Here is a 19,232-nt window from a genome sequence, read left to right as displayed (position 1 = left end):
AGCTGATAACCCGAAATGTGATGTCTTAAAATCCTTCAGTCAGTTATTCCCAGAGGTTCTGAAGCACTTTAGAGGGACCTTTTCTGCCAGAGCTAGAACAGAGCTTGGCTACCTGGTTAGAAGAACAGTAGAATGAAAGAAGTATAAGAAATAAGCCCCAGGAACAAAAATCCTTTATACCAGGTCAGAACTAGTTTAGTGGGAAGTATAAAGTGTAAATGAGATTTACTACAACAGAACTCAGCATAATTTAGGAACTGTAACTTTTAAGAGTATAGGGCCACCATTTCCACTTCTTTTCCATAATGAATATTTCATATCACCTAAAATATATATCAATTAAGTGGCATCTGCATCCTTTTGTCCTGTCAGATTTCTGCCTGACAGGTCCATCACATCCCTCATTACCCATCACCCATCACCCATCACTTTAAAAACATTAGAATGGATATCCATAACCTGACATCACAAGAGAGAAATATAATTTATTCTGGGTTTTATATATATATCTAAATGTATTACGGCTATAATATACATACTGTTATACTTTTGGACATTTTACTTCAGTCACTGGGATGTGAAATATATCTCCAGTTTGACTTTCAGAAATCTGCATAAAGTTTTAAAAACTTTATAATGATTGATTTCCTGTCTGTTTAGTCCAACAACAGGGGGCTCTTAATATACATGCTTCTGAGTGTTCCCACTCATCTATGATTTAGTTTGGAATTTCCTAGGTAAGTAAGTAAATAAATTAAATTTTACCCCGCCTTTCTGATTATATAAGCATTTGAGGCAGTTTTCAGAAATAACAGATAAAAGCCGAAGTATAATTAACATCAGATTTGAAATCATGGCTTGATTTTGGCTTAGCATTTAAGAGCACTGCCCTTTTTTTTTTTAATAATTTCAGGAGATCATACTGCGAAATGAGAGGCAACGCATTGGATAAGAAGTCAAACTATGAAGTCTTAGAGTAAGTATGTGGTTGCATTTTTGTCAGGAATTCTTTCCATTGGAAGGAACACAATTGTTGCTCTTAGAAGTAAGAATGCAAAGATTGTCATTATTGTTCTAATTAAGGTGAGAATTTGTAAAAACCTAGTAAAATTTTGACCTTTGAGCTTATTGAGGAAATAAGAGGTCATTGATTCTGGCCTGACCAAGACAACTTGGGTGATTCATAGGCTGACTGGTGATACACAGGATCATCCTTTTTGGGGAGGGGGGAGGGGGGGTCATCTACATTCTGTTAATACTTGTGGGATCAGCTGGTTAGAAGCCCTTTTTACAAAATGGTTTCTCGGTATGTGATTAATCAGCCATGGGAGTAAATTATGCCGAGAATTTAATTATTGATGAGCTCCTAGAAATTTACAGGCTATGGCTTTGTCTCTCTAATCCTGCCCTCCCTGTCCTCGCCTAGAATGCAGTTTGCAGAACAAACTGCCCAGCGTGGGCTTAAGAAGCCATTGGCATGGGCTGCAGAATACAGTTCTAACCACTTTTCACCAAAGGACCTGCTTTGCTATGGCCATTAAAGAGTGGTTTCCTTTTCATTGGCTTTCATGAATTGGTACCATCACAAGGGTCCCTGGAATTCAAAAGGGTTTGTTGCTAAAGCTTTTGTGATGAGCAGGAAATTATTATACATCCTGACTGCATTTATAACTTCAAGGGATCCTTTGTGGGTCTAGTACGGTGACGGTGAACCTATGGCACACGTGCCACAGGTGGTTCGCAGAGCTCTCTGTTGGCCAGCGGGTCTTTGGGTCTCTGCCATGCATGTGCGGGGTTCATGTGGAGGATGCATGCGTGAATGTGCTAGGGGGTGGGGCGCATGCACGGGGGGCACCCACATTGCATTTTGGGGTCTCATGCAGCAGCCCGCGACATGTTTTGGTTTCAGGTTGGTGCAGGAGGACTTCCAAGCCCAAAATGGGGCATCACGTGCACATGCACAATGGGGGGGGCAGGGTGCACGTGGGGTGTGTGTGTCATGCACGCATTACATTATGGGTGCAGGTGCCCATGTGTGCCATTGCACGCACATGTATGTGCTTTTGGCATGCAACAACAAAAAGGTTAGCCATCTCTGGCCTAGTGCAAAGAATCACAATCACCACGATGTAGAAAAGATGTGGAGACTCTAGAAAGAGTGCAGAGAAGAGCAAGAAAGAGGATTAGGGGACTGAAGGCTAAAACATATGAAGAACGGTTGCAGGAACTGGGTATGTCTAGTTTAATGAAAAGAAGGACTAGGGGAGACATGATAGCAGTCTTCCAATATCTCAGGGGTTGCCATAAAGAAGAGGGAGTCGAACTATTTTCTAAGGCACCTGAGGGCAGAACAAGAAGCAATGGGTGGAAACTAATCAAGGAGAGAAGCAATTTAGAACTGAGGATAAACTTCCTGACAGTTAGAACAATTAATCAGTGGAACAGCTTGCCTCCAGAAGTTGTGAATGCCCCAACACTGGAAGCCTTTAAGAAGATGTTGGATAGCCATTTGTCTGAAATGGTATAGGGTTTCCTGCCTAGGCAGGGGGTTGGACTAGAAGACCTCCAAGGTCCCTTCCAACTCTGCTATTGTATTGTATTGTATTATCACCACTAATCAGGTGATCCAGAACATTAAATCGGGACAGGCGAGAATAAGGAGATATATTTTGTATCTTATATTACTTGTAAGAGATGTAAGGGTGGAATGATTTGGCCCTGATTGACTGGTTTAGTGAAGGGCTGGTTGAAGATCTGAGAGATGAGTTGGGAAGGCAGGGCACACTCAAAGTTTAGTGGTAATAACACTGCTTTTTTAAAAAAAAATGAATTTGATTGAATATTGGCATCTGCATTTATATTCTAACCCAACAATTCTTCTAAAATATAGTGTATTATTATTTCATATAGTTAAAATCACAACATTTTTCATGCATCACTTGTTTTTGCTTTGCTTATTTCAGGAAAGATGTCGGTTTGAGAAGATTTTTTCCAAAGAGTTTACTGGATTCAGTAAAGGTAATGTTGCATTCTGCTCATACATTAGAAATTATTGGACCTTGAGCTTTGATCATTCCATTTTTGGCTATCGCCCAAGTATGTTATTTTGATTCATCCATGTATATGACATTTCTTTAAAATGAGAGGTTCTTTTTCTAAGGACTTAAAATCTCAAAAATGGAACTAAAGATATGTGGTATTGTATCCAGTGCTTTCTATTAGTTCCTAGGCTAGGTGGAACCATGTTGGTACTATGTGGCTTGGATGTGGTGCATACTAACATCTGACTATTTCATTATAAAGGCCAAAAATCTTCGAAAAATGATTCAGCAAACGTTTCGACAATTTGCCAACCTCAATAGAGAAGAAAGTATTTTGAAATTCTTTGAGATTCTCTCACCAGTATACCGATTCGATAAGGAATGCTTCAAGTGTGCCCTTGGAGTAAGTATGTTGCTTTCAACTACTGGGACATGGTATAGAATAATTCTAATAGTTAATGTTGAGTTTAGCCCTTTATTTTTATCTTATCCAGACAGAAGACAGATGGGCTGGATCTTTGGGCTACGAAATTTTCTTTATCTGCAGATGATGTTGTGTACTATAATTTTTAAATTGTTTAATTATTTTACATTTCTGATAGATCGGGAGTTTAGGAACTGCTAACTAGGTTAAAGAGATTATGGAGATGTGGAATTATTTTAAAATGGCCGTAGTGAGTTTAAATGCAATTTAAAGACTAGTTAGAGAAAATAGTAGTGGAAAATAGGTAACTATGTCTCACCTGTTGTGTTTCTGCTCCCTATTAGAGGAATTGGGGAAATGATTTCATTTTGAAAAAAATGTGCGATGGTCAAGCCCATGTGTTGCAATGAACATTGAAGCATTTGTGCCTTCTGCTTTTGAAATGGGACAGCCTCTCAAGATGTTGGGAGTTATCGCTCAGGGATATTTATTTTACTTAAATTATTTGTATTGCTGCCCATTTTACAATAGTGGATCTGGATTAAAATCAAGATTAAAATACAAACCACAACATATAACCCATTTTGCCCAAGATTGAAGCAAGAATCCTAGTGACTGAAAAACACATCATCATCAGATCTTCTGTCCCAAATGTATGGGAGATCAGGTCTTCACTTGGTTGTGAAAGGCTAATATAAGTGTACTCTATTAAGGTTTATCCAGTGTTTGAAATGTAATTTATTAGTCTATTATCAATTTGTTTCATTGAGTGATAATAAAGATCTTTATTCAGTGTTCAAACATTTTCTTTCCAAATATTTATTGCTTCTTTTCTATATTAAACATAAAAGTCCAGCTGGATTATTTCAGTGGAATTGGCCATCGGTCCAGAAGAAGGAATCAGCTATCTTACAGACAAAGGCTCCAATGTAAGTCCTAACATGGGATATGATGACTTCATATCTAAGCAGACTTTCACATTTGCCATTACTTTGTGTGGGAACCGGTCCAGTGTTTTTCAGGAAGTTTTTTTTAATCAGGATTCAAAAAAACACGTACCATGCAGTTTGAAAACGTGAAAAAGCGGATAAATAAATAGGTACCACATAGCTTGAAAGCATGAAAATGTCAGTAGATAAATAGGTACCATGCAGCTCGAAAGCATGAAAATGCAAGTAGATAAATAGGTACATGCAGTTCAAAGCATGAAAATGCAAGTAGATAAATAGGTCACACTTCAGTGGGAAGGTACAGTATTCTGTGTTATATTAGGAATATATATATATATATATTCCTTTGGTGAACTATGCTCACCGCATGACCGTGGAAAATGTCTTCGGACAACGTTGACTCCCTCAGCCAAGAAGCAGAGATGAGCACCTCCCCTTAGAATTGACACGACTGGATAGGGGAAGCCTTTACCTTTACCATTAAGATACTTTATGTATTGGAAGCTGATCAAATCCCCAAAATGCATTATTTGTATTCCTGTGTAGGTTTATGGTCAGTTTTCATGTGGACTCCTGGCCAATATTACTGTCACTAAACAGCATTCCGATCAGGCAAACTATTGGCAACTATTAATTGTTCCCCCCCCCCCCCCACTGCAGTAGTACATAAGATGGACATAGGGTGCAGATAACAATGAGAGGTAATAAAGTACCGGAATGCCCAGAAAAATAGAACTTTATTTGCGCATCCTGTATTTTGTATCTGATAGCATTTGCATCTACACTGATTCTTCCTCCTTATATTTTCCTTCTATCTTTCTCTAGCCTACCCATTTGGCAGATTTCCATCAAGTACAGACCATTCAGTATTCAACTAATGAAGACAAGGACAGAAAAGGAATGCTACAGATGAAAATTGCTGGAGCACCAGAGGTAAGTCGGTTGCTCTTTCTTCCGGGCAGGCAGGAAGAGCAAGCAAATTCCTGCTGCATGTTTTATGAATAAAGGTAGGTGTAGCTGTTCCCATTTCATATTATAAAAACATAGGATATAAATAAATTAACTTCTTGTATAAGAGAATAATCTCAGAGACTTTTTTTATCCAGAGACAAAAATGTTTCTGGTCATTAACTATGAAAGATGCTATGTAGTAATTTCCTGATAAGGTTTTACATGTATTGGAGAATAAATAGGAGGAAGAACCATTGCAACATTCCTGTCAGGATTAACAGATTACATATCTCGACTGACCATTGGTGCTATCATTTTTACAATTGTTCACGATGACGTATGGAATTTTAAACAGGACTGTCCCTTTTGAGTACTTGTCAGTACATTATTTTTCACAGACACTGCTTGGAAGTGTGTGGTTAACAAAAACCAATTTGGTCACTCTAATGAAAACATTTATGGATCATGGTTGTCCCAAAGGTGGTTTTTTTTTTTTTGTGGGTTCTTTTGAAGACATTTTGCTTCTCATCCAAGAAGCTTTTTCAGCTCTGACTGGATGGTGGGGAATGGAAGGATTTATACTCCTTGCAGACAGCTGGTCATTTGCATTCTTTTAGAGCAGGAGTATCAAACTCAAGGCCCGCGGGGTACTTAAATCTGGCCTGTGGGGCCAGCCTGGAAGTAGCAAATGACCAGCCCCCTTTTTGGCTGGCAGGGTGCTGTAAGAGGCATCCGTCCCATCCTCCCCTCCCCCCAACCCACAGAGAAGTACAATGCTGATCCGGCCCTTGAGGAAATCCAGTTTGACACCCCTGTTTTAGAGAGTTGTTGATGCTACCTGGAGGTTTATCTGTGTCCTCAGGGTCACTTGAGTGGTGCAAATGGGGGTGTGGAGCCTTCTTGGAACTGTTGAAAGGACTGTGTTGTAGACTGGAGATAGATGATGTCATATCCCTCCCCCTCTGTTGAGAGAGGGCTGTTCAATTTTGACATAGATGGCCCCTTTGATCCCTCTTTCAAACCAGCGAGCCTCTCTGTCTTGGACTTTGTTGTGGACTTTGCTGTCTTCAAAAGAGTGGCCTGTATCTTTTAAATCCAGATGGACTGCTGAATCTAGTCCTGATGGGCTTGTTCTTCTATGTTGTGCCAAGCGTTTATGTAGCAGTATAATGAAACCAGTGGAATTTGGAGGTTCATTTGCCTAATGTAGCTTTATGCCTGATAAAATCATTAAATGAATAAAAATGGCAGGGAAAAGGTAGAAAAGAATGATATTTGAGAACTAGGCTGTGACCTAGACTATACCCGGTTCTAGGGCTGTGAGATGTGCGGCCGGGCAGGCAGTGCTTTTGAGTTGCAACCTCCTTATTGTGAGGCAGCCCTTTTCTGGATTAGATAAGACAGGATTTCTGGCCCTAGAAAGCTACTGAAAACTGAACTGCCCCAGAAGGCATTGGAATTTGTTACTTTCATTTTTTTGTTTTCTTATTTTTAGGCTGCTTTTAAATTTTGATGTCAACCACCTTGGGGTGATTGTTGAAATCTGGAAGAACAAAAAGTAGAATTGGTAACTTGTGGGATACATTAATATTAATTTTGAAATGTGTAGGGTCTATGGATGCATCCGCGCATAGAAGCCCTCTCCTCACATATATCCGGAACGGTTCTTCTGTTCCCTGAACAAAATGATTATGCTTCTGATATAATTGGCACCAATCTCGATGGCCACACTTTTCACACCTTATGTGCTCTTGGGGAGTTCCTCCAGATGGAAGATTTGAAGGCATAAGAACTGGCCATTTTTTTTCAGCCATCCAAGTCCTTTTCTCTCTCTCTCTTTACTGCTTCTCATTTGCATGCTCTTCTCTGATGTAATAGTTCAGCAGCTGTACTAAATGTTTGTGTCTGCAATAAGGCCTCTTTGTTCAGTGTGCTATTTTTTCACTCTCTCTCTCCCTCTCTCCCTCTCTCTCTCTTGCAGCCTCTGACAGTGACGGCACCAACCTTAACCATTGCAGAGAACATGGCTGACTTGATAGATGGCTATTGCCGACTGGTCACGGGGGCGACACAGTCTTTTATCATCCGACCCCAGAAAGGTAAGAGGGAAAGGTTTTTGTTAAGTGTCTCTGTCATGGCTGCTTGCTGGGATGTCCTATAATTGTGAATAAATCAGTGGCAGCATCTCTGTACGTGATCAGACCTATTAGATGGAAGTCAGAAGGATTCTGGTAATGTGTTTTCAGATTTTCAAATGTTATTAAAAGGTATGCACTTCCCTGAAGTACAGCTTGCTTCCTCAGATGCTTATGGGTTTTTTTGAAATAAAATTTGATAGACTGAAAAAGTGTGACCAGCGTCCTGATTGCTGACTAACACAGCTCTCCTCTTACAATATAAGTAGATAAAAATGCATACAATTTCCACAAGAGACTATATAGAGACAAACTAAAACAGCTATTCTAGTAGTTACGGTAATACCATAATTCTGTAAATGTAAAACACTTACTTATGGGTCACTCATTAATTGAATAACAATTGGTGCCCTCAGTTCTTTTTTTTTCTGCCTATAATACAACTTGCCTACCTCTGTTTAGTTCATAGTTTTGTACGGATATGTAATTCACTAGGAAATTCTCCTCTTGACGTTGACATTAACTGCTCAGATATAATTTTGTTTATGTTTATATTTATATTTTAATCTCCTCCTCCAAAGAGTTAGTGAAGCGTACTTGATTCTTCTGTCCCTCATCCCTTCACAGAAACCATGGGGAAGGAATTAGGATGATTGTTCCAAATTGGCCAGTAATTAAAAAAAGATTGGCATTTTAGTCCTGTCATTAGAAATCCAATCTTAAAAATTATGGCTGGAAAAATAAAAACTAATACAAACCAATAAAATAAAGACATAAAAAGGAAAAAATAAAGCAAAAATAGGAAAGGAAAAGAATAAAGAAAATGATATAAAGAACGACTCTTATCACAATAACTATAAACAATTTTAGTAATTTATCAGCTTCTCTTAAAATATAAGAAATGTTTTCTTTTTCCCATATCCCATCTCTTATCTATAACGAAATCTTTAAAGCCTTGCCATTTTAGTCCTGATCAGCACAAGTCCATTAAAGATAACCAGAGATAGTAACATATTTATTTTAACCTTGTTCAAACAAACCAGGTTTATATTCCTTTGATTTTTATCAATCTTCATTTTAGTCCCTTCAAATAATGTGCTAGAACTTAATTTATTTTCACTTTTTTTTCTTTGTGCCTTCCACAAAATTCTCCAAAGCTTTAAATAAATCTCTTTTGTAAATCTCTCTATATAAAAATGGCTGTGTCTGTATGTGTGTCTGTGTGTGTGTGTTCCAGCATAACTGGAATGCGTCGAGCAATTTCAACCAAACTTGGTACACAGATGACTTGCTCTCTGGAGAAAAATACCGTGGGCACAAGACACCCCTAGCACCCCTCGCGGTGTGTATTCTGTTAAGATACAGCTTGTTGTGCCACACTACTGTATTGGCTTCTACTGCGCTGCTGTACAGTGCAATGGAGTTGCCATGGTAATTGCTTCACAGTACACCACAAGGGGGCTCCCCCTGATAAGGGGGAAAATCTAACATTAGAAATTGCATTTTCTCCTATAAATAAATACCCAGACAACACCGGGTTATCATCTAGTCTAATATAAGAATAAGCAAAAAGATGACTGTTCTCTTATCTCTCCCAGCCTGTGCCTTGCTGTCTTCTTGTGAAGAGTAGTTGGCTAGAGCACTTGTGGGTGATCTCAGGTCTTCTCCTTACCCAGAGAGGAATTATGAAAAAGTTGTCTTCTGACAGCTCTTCATTCTGCCACTGTCATTGACCCTGCTTTTAACGGAGTCATCTTTAGTTTCCCATTTCTTCCCCAAAAATGAGAAATCTCGCACTCTTTACTAACTATTATACCAGAGTGGATAGTGACTTCCACCAGGATACCATTCACCTCATATAAAACATACTTTGGCTAATAACTTTGATTTTATTTTAAATTTGACAAAATAATGTTAGATTGCTTATTGACAATTTTACATTGGATTTTTTTTAAAGTATGCAGTAGAATAATAATCTCCCAAATATGCTCATTTACATGGGGGGGGGGAGATTAGTGCCATCATTCATGTTTTGTCATTTCTGAAAATTTATTTTGGCTTCCCTGAGACCAAAGAGATGGCTGTAACTCAAGGAGCCACAATTTGCACTGAATGCTTGTTACTACCTTCCCCCCCCCATATTTTATTTGCATTTCCCTGTCTTCCGATGTATTGGTATTACATGTCTTTTGAGAAATAGCATGGGAATGTGAAAAAGAAATAGTCTGTTTCTACAGAACATAAATTTAGGTTCTTTAGAATGCCCAATACTTCCTCTATAGTTTTAATTTTCTGAAAATATAACACATTTTGCTCGTTTTCAGTTTTAAGCCATAGTGGTACTTTAATAATATATCATCCTTCATAAGAAGTTTTGTATAAATGATCACAAAACCATAATATTGTAAGGAGGTATCAAATACAATTAGCTTAAGTTAGTGTGTTCTAAGCAAAATACTTGTGTATATATTTATTGATATGTTGCAATAAACTTGTTTTTTCTCTTCATTTAGAAGGCGAAAGAGCTTTACCATCCATACCAAAGTAAGTGTGAATGTTTTTGTTGGAAGCTTAAAAGCATTAAAACTGACTACATTGTAATTTTGATTTATACTCTCAAGTCTCCGAATGTAACCAATTGCAAATGTTGACCATAAGGGAAGACCCATACATAGTTCAGTGTGAGAATGAAGATTTTGTACACAGAGAACTTTGCATACAGACCTCAGTTTCTAATTGCTAAACGGATTTTGGCAGCATGACTTGATAATGCCTTTTGCTTCAGAACCCAAGAGAACCAATTCTATAGAGGAGGTAATACTACATTTACTTTTTAAATCCAAATGGCTCTGCAGAGTATATGAGAAGTCCATACAATGCCTACATTAAAATACGATCAATGCTCATACCTATGATCTATCTTATACAGGTGAAACTCAAAAAATTAGAATATCGTGCAAAAGTTCATTTATTTCAGTAATGCAACTTAAAAGGTGAAACTAATATATGAGATAAGACTCATTACATGCAAAGCAAGATAGTTCAAGCCATGATTTGTCATAATTGTGATGTAGATGTACATCTATCCATCCATCATCATTTCAGCTAAATGTTGTACTTTTCTGCAGTCTGATTACAGATTTATAGCGTGATTTTTGCATATTACATTTTTGTCAAATAGTGGCCTACTTACAATACATATATTACAATATATCCATAATCTATTAAAATATGAATATTTTTGCTTGTAACACCCTATGCCCACAAACAAGAATTTTTAAACAATGAAATTGCCTTAAAGTTTGCTAAATTGTTCTTTCTAGTACTAAAACCATCTTTAAAATGGATAACTTCTCTTCATTTAGCTCAGAATATAAAACTTCTAGATAACATGCTTAAATTAAAGACAGTGGTTTTATTCCCTTTTAGCGTAAGTGATGGATGCAATTCAAATTGTTGTTGCTAGATAGTAGATAATTAGAAGAAATTGAAAACTACAAAGTTGTTTGTTCATTCAGCTTTTAACATTGTCATTTTGAACATCTGGTGGAGTTTAAAATGGAATTTTCAGATGAATTCTTGTACTTTTGGTTCTGAGGAAGTAGAATCATTTTCTTCACAGCAAAATCTAGTTCTGTAGAAGAGACAGTGAATCTGGTAACTGAACCCTACAAAGTTTTGAACTGTACAGAACAGTTTTTTTCTCAACCTTGGCAACCTGAAGATATGAGGACTCCAGTTCCCAGAATTCCCCAATGAGCCATGCTGGGTGGGGAATCCTGGGAGGTGAAGTCCTCATGCCTTCAAGTTATCAAAGTTGAGAAACACTGGTATAAAAAATAGAGCATTCACAGATTTGAACTATTGTGTTACAGGCTGGCCAACAACGAAAAGCAAGGAATACGATCACATACCGTCTCTGTATCAGGTAGGATATATGATGATGATGATGATGATGATGATGATGATGATGATGATGATGATTTTAAAAATGGGTTTTACTGACTTCATGCCAATGAACCCTCAAAGAGAGAAAAAAGACCGAGTGAGCTTTTGTGAGAAACGAATTGCAAGCAAATATTATCAAGGAGAGAAGCAACTTAGAACTAAGGAGAAATTTCCTAACAGAACAATTAATCAGTGGAGCAACTTGCCTCCAGAAGTTGTGAATGTTCCAACTGGAGGTTTTAAGAAGATGTTGGATAATTAATTTGTCTGAAGTGGTGTAGGGTTTCCTGCCTGAGCAAGGGGTTGGACTAGAAGACCAACTCTTATTCTATTCTATTATTGAAAATACTTTAGCTGAATTTTGGTATTAAAAGCCAGTGCGGATATTGCATGCTAATTGTTTTCATGTGGATTAATTTCACAGTCGAGGTCTGGGAGCTATCATATAGGAGAAATAGCTGTAAGAAAAATCCAGCTTTAATGTTGTTATGGAAAAAAACCATTGTATATCTAGTGATGTAGGTCTATTGATTGTTGACTGAAAACGATAGTGTGAAGTTAAGAGTTTAATGCTTCATTTTCTGCTAGTCAATTTTCTTGTTGCTTTGAGTCACAGGATTTAGGATTGTTTCAATATACTGTAAATAGTACATTAGATCTTCATGAAGTGGGAAGCTGCCTAACATCGATACATTAACAGCCCAGAAATAAATTAATAGCTGTTGTTCTATATTGCAGTTCTGCAGAGTGTGTGTCAGGTGCAGGAAGTCAGGAAACAGAATAGACTTACTGCAAGTTTACTTCATGCTACCTGTCCACAAGAATCTGAGCTACCCTGTTTCCCTGAAAGTAAGACCTCCCTGGATAATAAGCCCAGTCAGGCTTTTTTGCGCATGTGCTAAAATAAGCTGTCCCTGAAAATAAGTGCTCCCCAAAAATATTTAAACACAGCAGCAGCCATAAGGTGACCACGGCCGCTGCCTCCTGCACCTAAAAAATAATAAGACCTCCCCGAAAATAAGGCCAAGTGCTTATTTGGGGGGTCAAAAGAAAATAAGACCCCATCTTATTTTCGGGGCAACACGATACTAACAGTCAAGGCAAATTGGTGTCAGGTAAGAGTCAAGAAATTTCAAGGGGGGGAGGCTGGACTCTCTTAAGGGGTTGTAGGGACTCCAGGTGATGTATTTGACCCCTCCCTCAGGCTTGGCCTGATTGCCTCCTACATTACAAGATTCTAGACCAGTGCTTAGAATCCTAAGTTAACCACTAACTAGTAATTATAGGTAGCCCTTGACTTATGACTAGAATTTCTGTTGCTAAGCAAGACAGTTGTTAAGTGAATCACAGCTGATTTTATGACTTTGTTTGCCACAGTTGTTAAGCAGACCACTGAAATTAAGCAAATCCGGATACCCTCATTAACCTAGCTTGATCACGTGGGGATGCTGCCTTGGTTATAAGTGTGAGGACCGATCTTAAGTCCTCTTTTTTCAGTGCCATTGTAACTTCAGTCACTAAATGAATGATTATTAGTTGAGAGGGATCTGTACTTTGTTTGACATCCCGTAAGTATGTGATTATGATCATACAAGACTTAACTCTACAGGATCCTTCTGAAATTAGGACTTCAGATGTTACACATGTCAGGATACTCTTTTGAGCACTGTAATTAAATTTTAGGCTGCTGATCACAACTGAGTCACTATTCAACTTAAGGTGTTATCATATAAAAGCAAAGCGAAAAAGGAAGAAAAAGGAAGTGACCGTCTTAGGGCTTCTGTCTAACTCTGCAGTTAATTTTTCTGCCTTTTATTTTTTCTTTTTGCCCATCTTCCTCTTTCATTAGTTTCTCTGGCTTGATTCAGGAAAAAGAGAAGAGAAAAATAGAATAGAGTTGGAAGGTACCTTGGGGGTCTTCTAGTCCAGCCCCCCTGCTCAAGCAGAATAACTTATAGTATTTCACATAAGTGGCCATCTAGTTTTTTTCTTAGAAACATCCAGTGATGGAATGCCTATGATTTCTGAAAGCAAGCTGTTCCACGGGTTAATTGTCCTCACTCTTAGGAAGTTTCTTTTTAATTCCAGGTTGCTTCTCTCTGATTAATTTCAAGCCATCATTTTTTGTCCTGCCTTCAGGTGCTTTGGAGAATAAGTTGATCCCTTCCTCTTTGTGGCAACCTCTCAAATACTGGAATACTGCTATCATGTTGTCCCTAATTCTTCTTTTCTTTAGACTAGCCAGACCCAAAACCTGCAGCCATTCTTCATACGTTTAGTTTCCAGGCCTTTGATCATCTTAGTTGCTCTTCTCTGAACTTTTTCCAAAGTCTCAACATCTTTTTTGGTTGCAGTATTCCAGGTGTGGCCTTACTAAGGTTTTATAGAGCGGCACTAATACTTCACATGATCTTGATTCTATGCTTCTGTTTATACAACCCAGGATTGTATTAGTTTAAACTGAGAACCGGGAATGTGAATAGCCAACCTGGAAAACTGATGATCCTGCTTCTCTTTACAGAGTTAAAAAAAAATACAGTTCAAAACCAAGAAGGTGTCAGAGTTTGTTGCATAAATTCAAATCCAGAAACACACACAGATAACTGATGTAGCAGAATTCATGAACTTCTTTATATAGATAAGAATAGATGAACAATGTACACTACCAACAGGTGGTTCTTCCAAGTAAACACAAGCCAGGAGAGATACAACACAGGCAGTTAGCTTCATTTCAGCAGACAAGCCCAGACAGGCTGCTAAGTTTACTTCTCAGAGCAGCTTAACTTTCTGTTTCAATTCTCTGCACAAACTGTTTAAGCGCCCATTGGCTGACTTAGTTGCTATGCCTATTCATTGGCTGACCTTGTACCCATGTCTCTCCCAGTCATGAATATTTTAACAGAAGGGAGCATAATGAGTTAACATTTTGGGGTGTTTTGGGATGTAGCAAACATTTTGGCGTGTTTTTCGATGTAGCAAAAACATTTATAGGTTTCCATATGCTACCCATGCAGAAATGTCAATTGGAGCCTCTTGTTTTCCCCATCATAACAACCCACCCTATGGGGTAGCTTGAAAAGAGAGAATGACCGGCCCAAAGTGACCAGTGAGGTTGGACTGTCAAATGAATGCAGCAGTGAAGTGATGGAGGATGCACTAGGGTGGAGTTGTCCTCTTCCTAGTGCAACATCATTACTTATTGAACCACCCCAATTTTCTCCCTTTTTATCCAATGATCCCCCCCACCCCGAAGGCCAGTGAAAGGGAAGGGAAAAACGATTTTCCATCCTCATTAAAGTTTATCTCTGTTATGAATAAAGCTGTAGTGCAAACAGCAGTTCATCCTCCGATGGTTAGAGACCTTTGAGAGGCTGATAAAAATGGAAATGTCCTGCTGTGTTCATTGCTTCTCTATGAACAGGCATTGTTTGAAGCTGCTAAAAAGTTATTGTTTAAGATAGATTAATTGCACTATATCTGAGCGATTTTAGCTGTGACTTATAGTTGACAAGCAATATTCCGTTGTTCTCTTTCATAAATGATTTATATTTCATTTATGGCTGGCTGCCTATTGATCTGCCTATCTTTTTCCATAATTAGAATCAAAGAATCAGAAGGGATCTTAGAGATCATTAGCCCCAATGCCATGCTAATGCAGTGATCTTTTAAACCATCCGTGGTAGGTAGCCAAAAGCTTCTTGCCCTCTTAATTCATTGGGTGAATATTATAGACCAAGAAATGTCTGGTTTCCAATATTTAATTGTGGACGTGATGAATTTAAAACAAATTGAAGGGCTTGGTTGTAAACCAGAGTTTTTCAGACTTTGGCAACCTTCAGATATATGGACTTCAGCTCCCAGAATCCCACAGTCAGCATGCTATTGTACAAAGTAAGTTTTATGTCCTGTTCTAAGTGAAAGTTGCAAGCATATAAGTTTGGGCGTCAGTTATTTTTTTTTTTTTGACAGAACCTGATTGAAATATCATGGGACAATGTCCTAGTAGTTTGCTAATTAATAAATTGAACCAGGCTCAAATGAAAGTTGTTGATAAAACTTTACCATGATGTTATTTTGGTCAGTCCAGATAATGAACATTTTATCAATCAGACAGAGAGAAGTTGAACTCTGATGCTATCCTGCCCCTCATCAACAGAGTTTATAGCTGTTTTACTGACTCTTTTGTTCAAGTGATAGTCATCATTTAGTAGAACAGTTGGAATAGTTTCCCGTGCCTGCCCTTCCTATGCATGCTTCTTGCCTTATTTCTGTAGATAAAATAATGTGTTTATTATCCTGTTTTGTTAGTACGATCTAGGATCAGTTGGGTCAGGTTTGTGCAAGGGAAGGATGGGATAATTTGGAAGTGAATGAGCCAAGTAATGTCAGTTGTCCTGTCCTTGAATTGAGACAGCCTTACTATACTAAGGAGCCTTCTGAGATATCATTTCCCCAAAATACTATTAAAGTAGTTTAGAGTGAACAGCCTTTCTTTCTTTCTTTCTTTCTTTCTTTCTTTCTTTCTTTCTTTCTTTCTTTCTTTCTTTCTTTCTTTCTTTCTTTCTTTCTTTCTTCCTTCCTTCCTTCCTTCCTTCCTTCCTTCCTTCCTTCCTTCCTTCCTCCCTCCCTCCCTCCCTCCCTCCCTCCCTTCCATCCCCTATCCTTTCCTTCCTTCCCACTTCCTCCTTCCTATTCTATCCCCTCCCCTCCCTCCCTTTTATAATCAAATCTGGGCAGTTCCCAATCAATTAAATATCCTTTATTAAGATTATTGAGCCTAACCGGAGATATCAAGGCTGGTTTCCAGTGAGGCTTAAAAACCACAGCTGTGTTCGTTGACCTTACTGTAGCATACAATGCCGCGTGGAAGAAAGGTCCGCCAGGTTTTGATCTTCTGAACAGGATCCGTACCCAACATGATGTCTGCCAGGACTTGTTGTTTAAGTGGGGTCTTATCTCTACCCTCCAGTGTGATTGTGGTGCTCCTCGACAAAATATCCACCACATTGTGTCTGAATGTCCATCAAGAGCTCATCCCGACCCAAGGTCTGATTTTTTTCAACATAGACCACCTTGTCCTTGAATGGCTGGGGGGATTGGACATTAACATTTGAACTACTATAAGTATTTGCCATGTGCTAAATAAACAAATAAAATCCTTTATTAAAACTTAGGATACCGTATTTACTTGAAAATAAGACCGGGTCTTATATTATTTTTTGTTCCAAAAGATGCATTAGGGCTGATTTTCTGGTTAGGTCTTATTTTCGGGGAAATACGGCACTAATTGCGTCCGTCCGGCTGATGATCTTACCTGGGGATTATTTTTTTGGGTAGGGCTTATATCACGAGTAACCTGAAAAATCATGCTAGGGGTTATTTTTCCAGTTGGGTCTTATTTTTGGGGAAACAGGTTACAAAAATAGTTTGCATCTTGTTTAATGCATACACCCATAATGAAATTCCAGAGTTGGATGAGCTGTTACAGTTTATATCTGAAAATGTCTTAATCTGGTTGCACTTCAGAAAGGGATGATAGACTTTTACATTTTCAATACCTCTTCTTGGCTCCCCTCTTTTCAGAATTAATCAAAGCTACACTCCTGCAACAACTGATAAATACAGATATTATTTAGATAAATGTTCATTACAACTAACGGACTGCCCTATTAATCTTGTTCTTGCTTGTGTTCCCTGCTTGCAGGTGTTCTGACAACTTTTGTTCTTTCTTTCCTTTTTATTTTCTGCTTCTTGATAAAGGAGTCAGTCACTGTCAACATAAAGTAAAGCGAGCCAGACACTTTCTCCCTTTTGTCTTGTGTTCACATAAATCGCCAGCTAAGGGTATTTCGCCTTGCGCTTTCTTTAGGTTGCCTGATTCGTTCAACAGCTACGCTTTGCTAACCATGTTAAAATTTGGTTCCCTTCAGGCTACAGTAAAATTGCAAAGTTCCAAGAACCTAAAACTTAACGTTGCTAAAATTTTTCAATCTCTGTGCCACCTTGCTCAGTTTGGGTCGTCCCCCCCCCCCCCCCCGCCATTGTTCAGTGAGTCCTCGGAAATATTTCTAATTGTGCAAAGCTGGAACTTTGGTGGTGCTGAAAACCTGTGGAATAATTACTGTGAAAGAAACACTCCACATGTTTTTTTACTTAGTAGCCTGCTTGGGCCAATGCATGAACCCCTGGCATGACAGGCAATTGTGCGTCTTAGAGCAGCAGCTATACAATATATCTAACTCCTGATTGTTGTGTATTGATCTAAAGAATGTGTAGACATTAAGATGGATAAGGGGAATCCAACGTGGACAACCTTAAGATCTGTGGACTTCAGCATGGCTGGCTGGGGAATTCTGGGAATTGAAGTCCACAGGTCTTAACAGTTGCTCTGATCTAGTCCATTGGAAAACTCAGGCCCATCTGTTTGTACCAATGAAATAAATTCAAGGAAGAAAGCCACCTACAGCACAGGGAATCCTCAACTTACAACGACAATTGAGCCCAACATTTATGTTGCTAAGCGAGACATTGGTTAAGTGACTTTTGCCCCCACTCAAATGAGCTTTCTTGCCACAGTGGTGAAGTGAAGAATCGCTGCAGTTGATAAGTTTGTAAGGCAGTTGTTAAGTGAATTTGGCTTCCACGTTGACTTCGCTTGTCAGAAGGTCGCAAAAGAGGCAATCGCATGACCCCCGGGACACTCCAACCGTCATAAATATGAGTTAGTTGCCAAACGTCTGACTTTTGGTTACGTGACTGGGGTGCTGCATAAATGTGAAAATAACTCACTTTTTCAGTGTCGTCGTAACTTTGAACGATCACTAAATGAACTGTTGTAAATCGAGGACTGCCTATATTTGATTGTGCCCCACTTGGACACTCTTTCGAAAGGCTCTGAAGTTGTGCTTCTGTTAACGGGCACCAGGGACTCCAGTGTGATACAGAGCCCATCAAGTGGTCAGTCTGATTGTTGTTACGAAATGGGTGGAAGTTTCTTGATTTATGTCTTTTGGTTTTATCTTTGTAAGCTGCCCAGAGTCACCGCGAATGAGTTGGTGAAAAGTTTTTAACCAACTGAAGATAAAATAAATAATCATTTGTTGAAGTGCAACCTTGGGCCGATCCAGAAAAGCCTCAGAAATAAAACGGACAAGTCTCATGTCCCCAAATGCTGATGATTTTTATGTATAGAGCAATATCGGCTTTCAATTCAATTGTGTAGAATGTGAAGGATGTGTGTTTGTGTTTCATTTTTATACTTACAATTCACACTGAAGATGGCATTTAATTTCATTGTACGAGGTGCAATGACAATAAAGTAAACTAAACTAAACTTCACCAGAAACTGAGTTAGGGAGGAATATTTTTTTCTTGTGTGTCTAATGGGGGGAAAAAAATCAATTTTCAGTAAAGTGTCTAGCTTAACAACCTTCAAAATTAATTTAATGCTTTCTACCTTTAATGACAACTTTTATTTCATTGACGCTTAAAATAATATCTACATCATAGAATAGGATGCCCCAGACAAGACTTATCCAACAAATTCATACTGTTGGAAGGGAGGGGAGGGGCTATAATGGAGAGAGAAAAAACTAGTTTCCCCCCACAAATTGTATTGTGTTGTCGTCTGCCTGCACGTTGTGATGGCTGTATCGAAATAAACTATTGGATCCCAATAAACACCTTAATTACTACAGCTTTGACACATTTCCTTGGAACTGGGCATGTATATGACTGTAACAATATGTTTTTTTATTCTCTTTGGCTTACTTGTGATTTTAAT

At 38.5% G+C, this 19,232-nt stretch overlaps 1 protein-coding gene across 8 annotated transcripts in view; it reads left to right on the top strand.

The window, feature by feature from the left end:
* The window catches only part of PTK2 (protein tyrosine kinase 2), a 265,732-nt gene that overhangs the window by 152,834 nt on the left and 93,666 nt on the right, over positions 1-19,232 (top strand). For all 8 annotated transcript variants that reach the window (XM_081951050.1, XM_081951049.1, XM_081951053.1 and 5 more), the window contains 8 exons: positions 914-976; positions 2,964-3,018; positions 3,304-3,444; positions 4,317-4,394; positions 5,241-5,348; positions 7,348-7,465; positions 10,015-10,045; positions 11,377-11,429. In XM_081951050.1, coding sequence (XP_081807176.1) covers positions 914-976; positions 2,964-3,018; positions 3,304-3,444; positions 4,317-4,394; positions 5,241-5,348; positions 7,348-7,465; positions 10,015-10,045; positions 11,377-11,429 — 647 coding nt within the window. The remainder of the gene's footprint in view (positions 1-913; positions 977-2,963; positions 3,019-3,303; positions 3,445-4,316; positions 4,395-5,240; positions 5,349-7,347; positions 7,466-10,014; positions 10,046-11,376; positions 11,430-19,232) is intronic.

The sequence above is a fragment of the Natrix helvetica genome, assembly GCF_964273705.1.
Source record: "Natrix helvetica genome assembly, chromosome: 4".
Taxonomy (NCBI): Eukaryota; Metazoa; Chordata; class Lepidosauria; order Squamata; family Natricidae; genus Natrix; species Natrix helvetica.
This window is presented reverse-complemented; position numbering and strand designations above follow the sequence as displayed.